The 15,913-nt window shown below is 33.3% G+C and overlaps 2 protein-coding genes across 2 annotated transcripts in view; both read right to left on the reverse strand.

Moving 5' to 3' along the window:
* Positions 1 to 15,913, reverse strand: part of LOC145331579 (long-chain-fatty-acid--CoA ligase ACSBG2-like) — a 292,684-nt gene that overhangs the window by 251,154 nt on the left and 25,617 nt on the right. The gene's annotated exons all lie outside the window — the stretch shown is intronic.
* The window catches only part of LOC145331580 (potassium voltage-gated channel protein Shab-like), a 133,290-nt gene that overhangs the window by 29,174 nt on the left and 88,203 nt on the right, over positions 1 to 15,913 (reverse strand). Inside the window, exons 14-16 of the mRNA XM_080176325.1 lie at positions 5,798 to 5,869; positions 4,525 to 4,599; positions 861 to 920 (exon numbers count right to left, since the gene is read on the reverse strand). Of these exons, the coding sequence (XP_080032451.1) occupies positions 861 to 920; positions 4,525 to 4,599; positions 5,798 to 5,869 (207 nt within the window). The remainder of the gene's footprint in view (positions 1 to 860; positions 921 to 4,524; positions 4,600 to 5,797; positions 5,870 to 15,913) is intronic.

Consider the following 15,913-nt stretch of genomic DNA (forward strand, 5'->3'; position numbering starts at 1 on the left):
TTAAGAGATATAAGTTTTCCGGAATTTTAATGTAGGGAGTAGATTTGAAATCTGCATCAAATTTTAAGGATTTTTTTTTATAAAATTCGTTTTTTGTAAAATTCTTTATCTAAAAGCGAAAATACATTTTAAGTTAATTAATTTTGACCAATAGGATAGGTGGATTTTAAACTACCTGCGCTCTAATTGGTTGAATGATGTACGCCATCCAATCAGAGCGCAGATTTTTTAAATCCACCAATCACAGATGCCAAAATTAATTAACTTAATTTGTATTTCCGCTTTTAGATAAAGAATTATACGAAAAACGAATTTTATAAAAAATCCTTAAAATTTGATGCAGATTTCAAATCTACTCCCTACATTACAATTCCGGAAAACTTATATCTCTTATTAATCATACCACATATATTTTATTAATATACACTCAACTCAGAGAGGGAGGGGTCATTAGACCAGATATGATACTGGTACCAAAAACTTTATCAAATCTACCGGGATATATAAAAAGCTTTTCTGTATCACCGAGACCGTGGCTCAACACGTAACACATCTGCTTCTTGACGGGGAGGCGATGGGTTCGAATTGCGGTCCGATAAAGACTTTAAAAATGGTTCCTAGTTATGCCATATTATGTGCACAACAAAAATAGTTAGGTTAGGGGGAATGCCTCGACAACTCATTACCATGCACAGTTAGAAATTCTCAGACAAAGGTCGTGCAATAAAATAGTTGGTTGTCTGCTAGATGTTACTTAACCTAATATCCTTCGGTGTTAGAGTATCACATCCAATTACAAGCAGAAGATGCTCCGATTTTTAAATGATCATTTAAAAATCGAAGGTTAAAAATATATTTACCTTGTAAGCTTGCTTCAGTGTGGATAGCAGACTCTGCAGTCCAGCAAAATGTCTCACCAACTAAAAAATAAGAACATATGAAAAATATAAGAATAGTTAAAAATCTGCCTAAAAGCAGTCCAATCGCCATGGTCGTTTTATATTAGTTATGCTCCATATAGATAGGTATGTTGACAAGTAGTTTCAGCTGTCTATCTAATATAGGAGCCAAGAAATTTCCCCTAATCGTTTCATACGGTTATATAACGTAGCTTCGCTACTAAAAATTGAAATAAAAACATTGAAAGTTGAAGAAACAAAACGAATTAAATAATTTGAATACGAAAGTTTGTGAATTAATTAAATTTCTTGAGAAACGATAATTTTAAAGTTTGTTGTTTTTATTCAGTACTTTTTTACATGTTGGAATTGTCCTATCGATTTCAAAGTTTGCATGATTCTACCTATAACAGTTAGGTACGATTTAGGAAACGTAGCAACGTTCTGAAAGTCCTGCGTTAATTTAAACAACAATTTTTATTTTATTTTATATAATTATCCTATTGATCTGATTTTTTGGAATAATGATTCTTTAGACTACAAGGTTAAAATTTTTTGTTTACAATTTTGTTTAGACTTACAAATTAATGCTTTGCTTATTACTCTATTCTGACACTTTATGAGAGTTATTATTTGTTTGTCCTTCCTTCTGATTTTAGAGCTTCCCTTGTTAAAATAAAAATATCTTATAATCTTACTTTCTCTCAGGAAACTAAAGGGATAAGACAATGACATTCCCAATGTGGATACTCAAAATTACATCTTCTGTAGATTACAATTAGTGGTTGAAATGTTAAGGCACTCAAGTTAATGATAACACTTATCCAAATTCAAAAAAAGACACCAAAGCTTTACGGACAACTAATGATTAGGAAACGTTATTATCAAACTTTGGGAACTAGTGTAATTGTCCCCTCTCTCTCTCTGACTTTTTCAGTTGAAGGTTGGAATGTTGATTTATGGTATCGAAATTGAAAAAAAGAATGTGACTCTCTTTAATAAAAGTTGTTTTTTATAAAAACAGTAAATATGTTTTCTTCATAAAATGGTGTTTTATTATATGAAAAGGGCTTTAACTTAAAAATTAAGTAACTACATATTTATGTTGATCCTAATTCTAAGCAATTAATCGAATAAACTTTTACTAACATTTGACTTATTTCTACCTTCTTAGGTAGGTAAAACTCAAATCAAGAAATATATAGCCAGATATCAGGCTGGATAGTTTCAATATCCGGTATCCTGCTGGATATTGAAAGTAAGTTCTTTTTGTCACCTTTAAATCATCCTGTCTAAATTCTGGCGTTAAAAGAAACACCCCAAAAATTCCTATTGGTTGGTTTGTATGGAGTCATATGCCGGACATAACTGCACTGCCCAGAATGAATTATTGTCTTTTAATCTTCAAACATCCACAGTATATCTATCTATGTATTCTAAGGAAAACGGTAAGCTTAATCAATTTTGTTGTGATTTCACATGTCTATTATGCTTCATGCATGCTCCTTTTATTTTTATTTGGTCCAGAAATATTTTATTGATTATTTTTCATTGATAACAATCATATTATACTGTTGCAAAAAATAAAGGCGAAATATTTTGAAATATAAAACCATAATAATAATAAACTCCTTTTAAAAAAAAATTAAACACTGTATGTAAAGAGCTAGTCTTATATAAAAGTTTTTTTATTAATAAAATCACAAAAAAAGTAAGTCTTATAAGGTAACCAATGACATCTAAGCTTTTTTTGTATGTGTGTTGGGGGGGGGGGGGGAGGGGTAAAATAAGGATTTTCAAAGTATTTAAGTGGGTAATCTAATTTGTAAAATTTTAAGTTGTAAAATGAGGGTTATTAAAAAAAAATTAGGGGAGTAGACACCCTCTATGTTCCTCCCCTCCCCCTTAAAGGTCTATGAAACGACGCAGCTTTACAATAAGGCTTTTTTTTGATTGCTAAAATAAATAGATATAAGCCTATAAAATATTGGCCTACCATTGGTCAATAAAATGTATACTTGCCTACCATTGGTAATTTAGTCTTTGTATTGGCCTAACATCGGTAATTTAGTCTGTGTATTGGCCTACCATTGGTTATTTTCATAGGCAATAAATATCATCTATAGGAGCCAGAGTTTTGTTTTGTTATCTAATATACATAGATGCCAGTATATGAAAAGTAAAACCAAACAAAGATTTTCTTTTCCTGGAAAAGTAAACGAATCAACTAACTAAACAACTAAAAAAGGAGCAGTGAGACATAACTGCAAAATATTGCATATTAACAGCAAAGTAAACTTAGTTTTCTTTTTAATTATTAAATTTGTTTTATTATTTTAGGGATGGAAGGACAGGATATTGATATAAATATATCTTAAAACTAAAATTTTGATTATTTGAAGAAACCTTGGAGATATTTTGAAAAAAAATTCTATGAAATTCACGTAACAATTATAATTAACAAAATGCAAAAAATAGGAGTTTAGTTTTACTTTAATTTGAGTTTAATGATGATTTTTTGCTTTCTATCTTTATTAGTTGCTGAGATAGAAGACAACCCGTAACAACTGCAGCAGAAAGTGACAATAAAAACCTGAGGTTAATTTGATAAACTCAGACTTTCTAATGATTCCCAGATTTTCCCAAACAACAAAAATCACAGTACAATCTATGTATTAGATATTCTAAAAGCCTGCTGTGATACTACAAGTATTTTTGACTTTAGAAATGTCTTTTGTTTGTTTAGCTTCGGGTTATAAGTTGCTAAAATACCAGAAATTGCACAGTAAAATTAAACATATATCCTTGGAAGGATAAATTTATAAATAGCCAGGATATCTTTGCTAAAAATAGCCTTATAATAAAGTAGCAGGATGTTTGTGTGTTTGTCTGTGTGTTTGTACCGAAGGATCTCGCTAACCGCTGAACAGATCGGGTTCTCCTCAACAGGGTAGCTTCTCATAGGTCCCAGGAAGGGTTATAACTATTTCGGGGGAGGGTACCACCTCCCGCCCAAGAAAAATCACAATTAATCGATTTTTTTTCTTCTCGAATTGAGACTCCTACATAACATTGCAAAGTATCGTATTATTTTTAAAACACCAAATATTTAAAGTGCCACTAGAGGCCTCTAGGGGCGTAGCTGCTAGTCATTTATAAATTAGGATAAGTAAAATTTAAAGTTGCTTTTCCAGTAAGGCTTCAAAACCGATTAATATCCGTGGATTAGAACCGGTTCTCAGCCGTAAAAAAAAGTAATGTATACCATCGAATAACAAAATTTTCCACGAATATTGAAATAAAAATAATAGATAAAACCAGTTTTGTTAGCTCGGGCCTTTGGCCCCTCGGGGCTTACAAATCTGTTTTTAATGCTATAATTATTAATTTTGAAAGCTGTCTCTAATATGATGCGATTTATTACTATTAGAATTTTGATTGGGTCTATGAAAATCAACCAATAATGTCGGGATTATTAACAGAGCCATGTCGCTACAAAAGAGCAGAAAGCAATTTGCTAGCAGACGAAAATGGTCCCCAACAGTGGGATCCAGGTAGTTGTCTGGTTATACATGTATATTCATAGATTTACTTCCATTCTTGAGATCTAAATGATAATACTTACCTTGAAAACTCTGAGAATTCTCATAACTCTGATCAACCTCAAAACTTTGCCAGCCCTGCCGACGACAACGGTATCCTAAAATATAAAAGATTGGATTAGAATTGTCCTAACGATTTCAAACTCTGCATGACAGATTTAGAGAGCGTAGCAACACTATACCAGAAAGTATGTATGTCAATTTATACATTTTTGGAATACTGCTTAATCAGTTCTGACACGTTACAAGTGTTAATATTCGATTGCCCTACTGTTTCAGTTTCACTATTTATGGAAGTTGTCATCCTTATTTTAATATTCGTATTTTACTCTAGGTGAGGTAAGGTAAGGTTATTATGGGCGCAAAGTAGTTTTAGACCCCAAAAACAATTGCTAGGCCTTTTGTCTAATTGGGACTTTTCTCTATTAGATCTTTTGTCCATTAGGACTTGAGTCTTTAGGAGTACTATTATATTACAATCAAGTTACCCTATAAAAATAAGAGACCTTAATATGTTGAGGGGACTATAGGGGATATTTCCTGAAAATTATAACACTATTGGTGCAAAGGTTACCAAGATCCTAAGCTTCAGACAGGCAAACATTCAGACGGAAAGACAGATGGACAGACTAGAAATCATTCAACGTTATTACTTCTTAATTATTTGAAACAGCTACAAATTAATTGCTTCCTGATGATTAGTTGATAATCAATTTAAGAAATTAAATGAATTACAATTATTACAGTAATTGGATTCAATTAATAAGCAAATTCAATATCTGAACATGTTACACAATTGGGCATTTAATCAGAGATAGAGGGGCTGTTTATTACTTTAGTCCCCAAAGTTTTACTATAAAGTTTTCTTTTATGTTTGCTGAAAAACTTTGGGGACTTACAAAAGGGATAATTTTGTGTATCATCATTGGGGATGTAAATGTACATTATTTTATCGGCTATTGTCTTATCTCATTAGATCCTTGACGTTTACTTCAATCATCATTTTATCCAAAGATAATTATATCGATGAGAAGCGCAGCAATAACAAAAAATAATATTTTTTAGTAATAAAAAAGGGATCTAAAAGGATAAGACAATGCCCGAAAAGTTGATGTACATTCCCAATGATGATACACAAAATTACCAGTTCTGTATGTTACAATTAGTGATTGAATCGTTTGAACACTCAGCTAATTGAAATTCAAGTCTCAATTATTAAGGAAACCTTATTATAAAACTTTAGGGACCAGTGTAAAAAACATCCCATTGTCCCCTCCCTCCCTGATAAGACATTACCTTGATCTCCTCAACGATGAATCCAACAAAGTAAGGAAGGATTGCCAACAAGTCGATGACGTTCAGAGGGCCCTGAAAATGAACACAGTAATAGTGTCTGACTGATTATGACGTAACAAAAAAAATTAGCCAATGAGAGGCCGTTATTGACCAATGGTAAAATTTATAGTGGCCTCTCATTGGCTAATTTTATTTGTTACGTCATAATCAGTCAGACACTATTACTGTGTTCCTGAAAATAAGATAGATTAATAGATAGAAAGATATTTGGGGCTTTCATACAAATTGCCTGTTGAGCACTGTCAACCCCCCCCCCCCTTATTTGACGAAGACCAAGCTGCATTACTTTTGCACCACTTTTGACGTCAGATTCTCCATCTCTTTTTAAGGGTTTTCTTTCCCACTTCACCTCTAAACTTCCTCATTTTATGACGTCACAGGAATTAAAAGTGGAACAAAAAGTAATGCCTCTTTTCCTTTTCATTATCACTGCGGGATGCCCTACCCTGCAGGGCCCATAACTAGGGCTTATCCCGTACTAAATATAACCTAACTTGACCTTAACAAACACAAAATATCTCCTCCCCCCTTTATTTTCAAGAAGGTTGTGTGGGGTTTATCAGTGCCCAACAAGGTACTTTAGATACAACAGGTTCTAAAAAATTGTAAAGGGATAATTTTACATTGACAGCTCAAGAGAGCAAACATGCTAAAAACAGTTTGTAATGCCTGGCCCTGAATAAATAAGTAATATCTAAAATTTGTTTGTGAGTTAACCTCCTTTAGTTAAATATACATAAAGATGAATTATTAATAAAAGTATTAGAATATACAATTTAAAAATAGACAAATAGATTAAAAGCGAAAATATTAAATAGATATTACAATGTATGGATAGATAGATAATATATAAAAGAAATTGTTTAAGAATTACAATTCTAAGCAAATTAAGTTTTGTGTAGGAAAAGCAAGATGTATTTATTGTATTTCTATTTAATCATGGGTTTTCAGGATAAGGAATAGTTATTTATCGCATCGTATTATAAACAGCTTTCTGCGGATATAAAAATGTACAATTATAAGATTAAACCACTTTTGTTAGCACCGAGATGTCAAAGGCACGGGCTAACCAAACTGGTTTTAATACTGTATATAATACGATACGATACATCATTTTTTAGTATGGCTTAGAATAGGTTCTTATCCAGCGGATATTAATCGGTTTCGAAGCCATACTGGAAAAATCTTTTTGTTTCGTATCGCCTTAGTGATGTCAAATGGGGACTGTTCCTTTAATTGCCATTCGAGCGCTAAACCTCACCCATTTATTTAATTTTCATCTGTAAGAAGCTAGATTGTAAAGGAGAATAATAAGACAGACAGGCATCATTTTACTTGAATATCAGGAATGTTTTTGGTTAACATTGCCCTATCTCTGTATTTTCTGACATCTAACCCATGAACAAAAAGTATTCTTTGGAAGAAGAATTAACAAGGGAGGAAGGCATTTATATCGATACACAAATTTGTATAACAACTTTGGGTACTTTTAGTGAATCCTGAATAGTATAGTGGTGTCAAAAATATTAAACCTGTAATTTTACAGAAATTTACAGAAGGAAAATTATGATTATTATCATAAGGTATGTATATCAATTTAACTTAAATTGTCTTATTTTAAAGATCCAAGATTTTTAATATGTTATTTTTGAAGCCGTTTATAGTGCCTTTAATACAATTAAGTGTATACAATTTAAATGACCAATGATACGCCAATACACAGACTAAATTACCAATGGCAGGTCAGTATGCATTCTAATTGACCAATAGTAGGCTTGTAATTTATTTTTACAATGCAATGTTAAAACATCAAAGGCTTTGTTAATATCAAACTGTATTTAAAGTTTTTTTTTTTATAAACACAACTGCAAGAACGTCCAAACTTTGGGGACTATTGTAATAAACAGCCCAGTATCCCATCCCTCTCTCTCTGGGGTTAATTCTTATTTTCTATATTGGTTATAACTTAGTCCCTGTAGAGCAAGATATATAAAGAAGAAATAGATATATAAAGTAGAAATATTGCAAAGAAATTTTCCTCTAATGGAAGCTAATTTTATTAGCTTGTAGCAAGAAATAGTTTTTCTTAGAAGCAAAGACTTTGCTAAAAATGTAAAATTTTAAATATTCCCCCAAGTTCGTTTAAATTTTCTTTTTTAAGAGAGTGTTTGTACCTTTCCCAAAAATAGGTATAAACCTTAATGCTACATTGTAAAGAAGAACCATATCGGTTAAGCGGTTAGCGAGATTGTTTCGGAACGCTATCCTAGCCGTTCTCGAAATCTTAATCTCAAGCCCTCCGAATGACCAACATGTGAAGTTTACAAATGTGTATTTATTACCATGAAAACAGTGAATCTAAAACAAAAATATAAAAATTAATTACATAATATTAATGGTTTATTATTTTTGTAGATCGAGGTTGCGTGATTTCAATTTAATTAAAAATATAAAATTTCTAAAAAACTTTAAATTGGCACGAAACATATTAAATAGCATCAGAAATTGATAATTTTAGATTCAAATGATCAATAAAATTAAGGAAAATATTCGTATGTCAAAAGTTAGCAGTTAAATGGTCTATTTGTTGAAAAATTAATGTTTTAAATTTCTTCGTGAAAATATACCATACTACACTTATTATTAAGAATTAAAGATAAATTCTTACCACATTATGATGTCAAACTAAGCAGAAGGCTTATTTGAGATATTCCACACATCAGAGCGCATGTATATTCAAGCAATACATTATTTTCAATCACGTAGCTCTTCACGTGGGACTAATCAAAGGAAAAAGTGCGCGTTTCTTTTGTCTGTTTACAAGCCACGCGCCGCGCGGAGATAGTTAGGAATGCCGCGTAACATACTCATTCTCTAGGAAATTTGGTGTAAGGAAACAGGGATTAATGGGTTCGAACTTGCCAGGGAATACAAGAAATACATACCGAAACACACCCGTCTATTCACTGGGAATCGAACACAATACCTCATCTTTGCAATATGCGTGCAGACAGTGTCCACAAAATCACAATCTCACAACACATAAACCACAAGAGTTTAAAATGTTATGGCCATAAGGCCTAAAATTAATTATGGTAACTCGCGAATACCACAATAACTCAAACCGAGTCCACTACCACATAAGGATAGGAATAAGGAATGGGAAAAGCATTCAATATACATGAATTGCACATTTACCACTCACACATCTCATTATATCATAGCCTCATAATCTCAATAAAATTAGAATTACAGACCATGTAATTGCGAATACATGAATTAATAATCAATAGTACCTAAACTTCAATTAGGCACCTACATAATAAAATAGGTAAATGATTTTTATACTAAAAATCGCATCGATAATTAAATAATCAACTCAAACTTTTTTCATCAAAAGAAAGAAAGATTAAATAATGACATTTTTTCTACTAAATCTTTTTGCTAGAAAAGAAAAGTAAAATTTCATAAAAAACTTCTCAATAATTAGCATTGTTTCCAGCGGAAAAATACTCGGGCTTACATCTAAACATTTTTAAGATAAGATAGGTAAGATCCTTAAATCTAACATGTTTCAATAAAATAGATACTTAAATCTAAATAAATATGACTGTAAAAAATCATCAAACTTCGGAAAATTAAAATTTCATAATTTTAAATCTTCGTGAATCAAAACTGCGTAAAATTAAAATTGCAATTGAAATATGCAAATTAAATTTACCAAAATAAAACAAAAGCTCAATATAAGAAAAGAACTTCTCTAAATGCTGAGTTTGCAATTTCTCTCTGTTTTGAGAAGAAAGCAACTTGTACATATTCATACAGTCAAAATTAAGGCAATTTGGGGCCTCAGTTAGAATGAACCCCTCAAGATACAAACTAACCAATCTTTCAAATATTAATAATGCCATGTTCCAGCTATCCTGACGGACGTTATGTCTTTCCATCACAATTTTTTGATACTGCATAATTTCCGACAGGATTTCTGGCGCAGGGCTCCATCAACTGAAGATAAACATAATTAGTGATGTTTAAATCAAATCAAAAATTAAAGAATCATGAATAATTCAAGAAACTTTAGAATCATCAATCAAAGCAATCAAAATAAAATTATCTTATGCTTTAGTTTTGCCGTTCTGTAGTATGTCTGGCCGAGGTAACAGAGCTAAGATACACTATAGAGCGGTCTTATTAAGCTTAAATCTTCGAACTCAAAGAATCTACTTGATTCAAGGCGAAAAAATCTGCATTTTTCCTTTAGGTACATCGGTTAAAAGGTAAATAGTAATAATTTTAATATGCATGCAATATTAAATTATTTATGTGATTATAATAAATCTTAAAGAAATATTTATATGATGTAAAAAATCTCATTGTGTTAATTTTTTATCATATCGAATTTCAATCAAACAAGGATAAAAATGTTTATATCTGCGCAGGTACCTAGGAAATTTTCCGCGAAAAAAAATCCCTGGTCCCGGAAAGACTTAAATCATTGAAAGAACTTGCGTAAACGTATAAAAAACTTAAGTTTGCATTTCAAATGAAAAAAATCTTGCATCGATTTGAAAGTTTAAACGAAATTGTATCAAATTTTGCGTTACTTAAAAATCTTAAGAAATGTTACCCATTTCTTTTAAAAAAATACTGCTTCAATTTTAATATATGCGATAAAAATGAAGGTAGAGTTAATTTAAAATATGCATAGTTTATCTTAAATTAATTCTGTGATATTTATATAAAATAATAATCAATATTTTAATAATATCATACATCGTGTTCATTATTATAAATGCTTAAACATGAACGAAAATATATATACCTAGGAAAATAATTGCTAAAGTATTTTCTCAAGGTTTAAAATTGTCCGAAATCGCTAGGTACGTATATTACTACGAATCTCTGCTCTCGGAATGAAGAAAAAAAATCTTAACGCGTGGATTAATAGGAAACCCAGCTTCCGGAGTGAACGAAAACTTTTGTACATGAATTGTTAAGAATCTCTGCCTCCGGAATGAAAGAAAATCTTTAATTTGCTTACAAATTTAAACAAATATCTTGATTTTTGCGATAATCTTTTAAAATAATAATGAGGAATATTTTAAACATTATCATAATAATATTACATGTTGTGTTCTTTACTTTAATGCATTATTTCATATGAGAATCTGAGAAATAACATTTTTTAAGTAAACGTGAACCATAAAAAAAAAACTAGAAAAATAATTTGTAAAAAAAATCTAATTTTCTCAATTTAAAATCTGCAAAATCATTTGGTATTTAATATACACGAACTTTTGCTTTTCAAAATCATACTTAAAGAAACAAAATCTTTTTAAAATCTGCTTTAAAAGTCTAAACAGTTTTGTAGAATTTTTGTGCTTAGGTATGAACAATAAAATTAGTTGAATAATGAATACTTATTCTTTACAGAACCGATTGAGGTTCCTTTCACAAGCTCAACATAAAACTTGCCATATTTTTTCTTTAAAGATCATTGTCACATAAATAGTTTATGTTGTGGATTAGATATGTGTGGTTTGAAAAATTTCAATGACTTTCTGGCGGCAACACCCGCCATATTTCCAACCGCCATTTGCAGGCCTCTTACCCTGCGTCGGGCGGCCAGCTTGGCAGCAACCAAGTCGATTCTTGATTCATAACACCACCGGGGCATGTAATAAAAGTGTGGCTGTCATAAAACTTAGAATCATCTACTGGCTTTTGTCCGGCCGGAACCGAAACTCCCGTCGGCTCTTGTCCGGTCGAGACCGAATTTCTTATCGGCTCTTGCCCAGCTGGAACCGAAACTCCCGTCGGCTCTTGTCCAGCTGGAACCAAAACTCTGATCGGCTCTTGTCCAGCCGGAACCGAAACTCCCGTCGGCTCTTGTCCGGCTGGAACCGAATCATTCAGCGGCTTAACACCCGCCGTAACAAAGTTATCAACGACTACAGTATCGTTACCAATATCATCAGGAATAACTGCAGCACAACTAACATCATTATCAATATTAGCCACGGCAACACCCGCCGTAGCCATGTTGTCAACGGCTGCGGCACTAGCAGAACCAAAAGGTTCATCAGCCGCGTTACAAGCAGAACCAACAGGTTCAATAATAGCATCACAAGCAGCACCAACAGTCGGCTGCAGCTGAACATCTGAGCAGACAACATACCTACTCTTTGCTAAACCATTAGCACTAACAGCAAAATATCCAGATCCAAACAGGCTGGAGTAAAGCATGGTTTCTCCTACTGAACGTTCAGAGTAGGGAAACATCGATGGGTGCAGGTGCCCTACGAGCAAATCAACCTGCCCATCAACCAAAGTAAAATCTTCAGGTTTCATATCAAACAAAACAGCTGCCTCCACAGGATTTATGGAGCAGATCGCCTCTTTTGGACCAATGAGAGGCACTACCACAGGTTCTAATATGTGATAATTCTTGTGTCGATCAATTAAACATAGCTTGACCGTCGGGAGACGTTTAACTTCACCGTCAGCTAGAGAAATTCTTGCTGAACGCCCAGTAAAAGGTAACTGAAGTTTATTAACAAGTGACTGGGTTACCATTGTGGTAGTTAAACCAGTGTCCCACATGGCGTTCACTGGGACCTTCTGGCGATTAATGTCAACGACGTCTAACTGTTGTAACATTAACATTAGGTTCGCCTCAGGGGAAGTGTGTACTTCATAGACGGCGGCAGCCATATCAACACTCTCATGCAAAAGGTTGTTATGGGCCTGACCACAATTGTCCACTTTGCAGCCGCCTATTACATCTGCCTTCGGGCAATCCACAGATTTATGCCCTTTTTGCAAACAAATCCAACAGCATCCAGCACTCTCCACAATACTCTTCCTGTCTGACACTGACAGGTCATGAAATTTTGGGCACTTGTAAAGTAAGTGCATCTCACTACAGCCATTAACAAAACATGACTGCTTCATCTTAGATTTACCAGGTTTACCTACGGCGGTAGCGGCTGTCGCAGGGTTACCTTTCTTCTTAGAGGGGGTGTCCATATCAGTCGAACACCTCATTAAAATGGCGCCACGCTGTTCTTCAATAATCTTTAACAGCTTTGGGACGTTTGGGACATCCATTGAGCCCAATGATAAATTGAGCTTATCTTGAAAATCACGTGGCAACTTCTTGGATAACATCTCAAGAAGTATCACAGTCAACCACTGGCTAGTGGTAACTTCATCATCTTCATCATCTTTAGTCAGCTGCTCCAGCTGGCTAACTGCTCCGCCAAACTCTGCTAACACAGTCACAATCTGGTTGGAGTCCGACGGTTTAGACTTCTTCTCCCATTGGTTGAAAAGGCAGAGCATCTGACGTGTTTTGGACTTAAAACGTGCGTCAAGGTAGGCCCACTGAGATTCATGCGATTGAATCTGAATTAACTGGAGTCTAAGCTCTTTATTTTTACAGACCTTTTCACTGCTCAACAATAACTGTAAATACGACGGGTCTTGTCCTACAGTAAGCTTTTTAAAAGTGTCTTTAAAACTTACATAGGAAGCTTCCAGGCCGTCGAAAGATGGAAGAAGACGTTCGTCGACACGATTCATATATCCTGGCGTGAACATAGAACCGGCGACGAACTGTGGTGTGCCAAACGGTGACACAAATGGCGATGCTGTCGAGGCACCCGCCGTCGTCGTGGGTGGCTTCACAGGTTCAAGCTTAACCTCAGCCAGACGTTTCATCAAAGCAGACAAAGTGTTTATAATTGCATCAGGCAAGGGAAAGTATGGCCCTTTAATAACTTTCACAATCTTCAAACATCGATCATAAAGTTCAGCCTGATGGTTAGGCAAATTATCACCAACAACATCAACAACACTTTGAATGTCACTAAGCTCTTCTATAGCATCAAGAGCATCTTTCAAAGAACTATAGTCTTTTTGTACAGTAACTATATCAGAATAAATGTCACTAAACTCATCAAGCTCTTGGATTCTCAAACCAAGCTTGCTAAAACCGACCATGATGCTGTCAAATGTCTCGAACTTGTCATGGACAAGGATTGATTCCTTAGTGAGATGTCTAACATTAAGTTCTGAAGTATCACTGACCAACTTCATCACTCTATTTAGCTCACTGGTTAGGGCATCAACGGCTGGACGCAGCCGCTTACTCAATTGTTCACCTTTATTCTTTTTAGGACCCATAATTGTCACTAAAGTTAACTGTACTGATTATGACTATAATAATAATGTGTGGTAAGGTATCACAACCAACACATTCACAAAACTTCACAGAATGTTCTTAGCTGCATCTGTTCTGTCTTGTTTTCATTGTTTCGGAACGCTATCCTAGCCGTTCTCGAAATCTTAATCTCAAGCCCTCCGAATGACCAACATGTGAAGTTTACAAATGTGTATTTATTACCATGAAAACAGTGAATCTAAAACAAAAATATAAAAATTAATTACATAATATTAATGGTTTATTATTTTTGTAGATCGAGGTTGCGTGATTTCAATTTAATTAAAAATATAAAATTTCTAAAAAACTTTAAATTGGCACGAAACATATTAAATAGCATCAGAAATTGATAATTTTAGATTCAAATGATCAATAAAATTAAGGAAAATATTCGTATGTCAAAAGTTAGCAGTTAAATGGTCTATTTGTTGAAAAATTAATGTTTTAAATTTCTTCGTGAAAATATACCATACTACACTTATTATTAAGAATTAAAGATAAATTCTTACCACATTATGATGTCAAACTAAGCAGAAGGCTTATTTGAGATATTCCACACATCAGAGCGCATGTATATTCAAGCAATACATTATTTTCAATCACGTAGCTCTTCACGTGGGACTAATCAAAGGAAAAAGTGCGCGTTTCTTTTGTCTGTTTACAAGCCACGCGCCGCGCGGAGATAGTTAGGAATGCTGCGTAACATACTCATTCTCTAGGAAATTTGGTGTAAGGAAACAGGGATTAATGGGTTCGAACTTGCCAGGGAATACAAGAAATACATACCGAAACACACCCGTCTATTCACTGGGAATCGAACACAATACCTCATCTTTGCAATATGCGTGCAGACAGTGTCCACAAAATCACAATCTCACAACACATAAACCACAAGAGTTTAAAATGTTATGGCCATAAGGCCTAAAATTAATTATGGTAACTCGCGAATACCACAATAACTCAAACCGAGTCCACTACCACATAAGGATAGGAATAAGGAATGGGAAAAGCATTCAATATACATGAATTGCACATTTACCACTCACACATCTCATTATATCATAGCCTCATAATCTCAATAAAATTAGAATTACATTCGGAAAATACAGACATCATGTTACTTTATAATACAGTCTTAAAATCATAGTCAATTACCTAAAAGTCGCAAAGCTTTCTGAAACGAAAAGTTAGGCACGAAATTAATAAATAAAAGCAATGAAGAAAAACAAACAGCGTCGTTTGTAAAGAAGCTTTGCCAATAAAAAAGTTATAATTTTTCTTGAAAAATGTAAGATAAAAGTACAAGTAACTTGATAAAATTGAAACTTGTGTTTGAAAGGTTACTATCAGGAAGGGAGGGAACATTGGGTTTGTTATTACTCTAGTCCCCAAAGTTTTATAATAACGAATTCCTATTCTTTGGCTTAACAATTTTTTATTGAATTTTGATTGGTTGGTTTATTAAATTAAGTTTCCAGACGTTTTCACCAATAATTGTAATCTAAAGACAGGGGTAATTTTGTGTATCATCATTGGGATGTAAATCAACTATTAGGCCATTGTCTTATCCCTTTTGATCCCTGGGTTACTATACCTTTTGAGATCAGGTTACAAAGTACTGTCAAACAAGAATAACAACGATTAAAAGTAGCGAAGCACAAAAAAACATGAATTGACAAGTGGACAAAATAAGTTATAGAGGAGACGTTCAGTTTTTATATAAAAAGAAGGATGGAGAATATTAAGGATCTAAAGGGATAAGACAAAGTCAAATAAATTTATGTGCATCCTCAATGATGATACATAATTTACCCTACTATAAATTACAATTA

The sequence above is a fragment of the Acartia tonsa genome, chromosome 11 (assembly GCF_053477335.1).
Source record: "Acartia tonsa isolate MP-2025a chromosome 11, ASM5347733v1, whole genome shotgun sequence".
NCBI lineage: Eukaryota > Metazoa > Arthropoda > Copepoda > Calanoida > Acartiidae > Acartia > Acartia tonsa.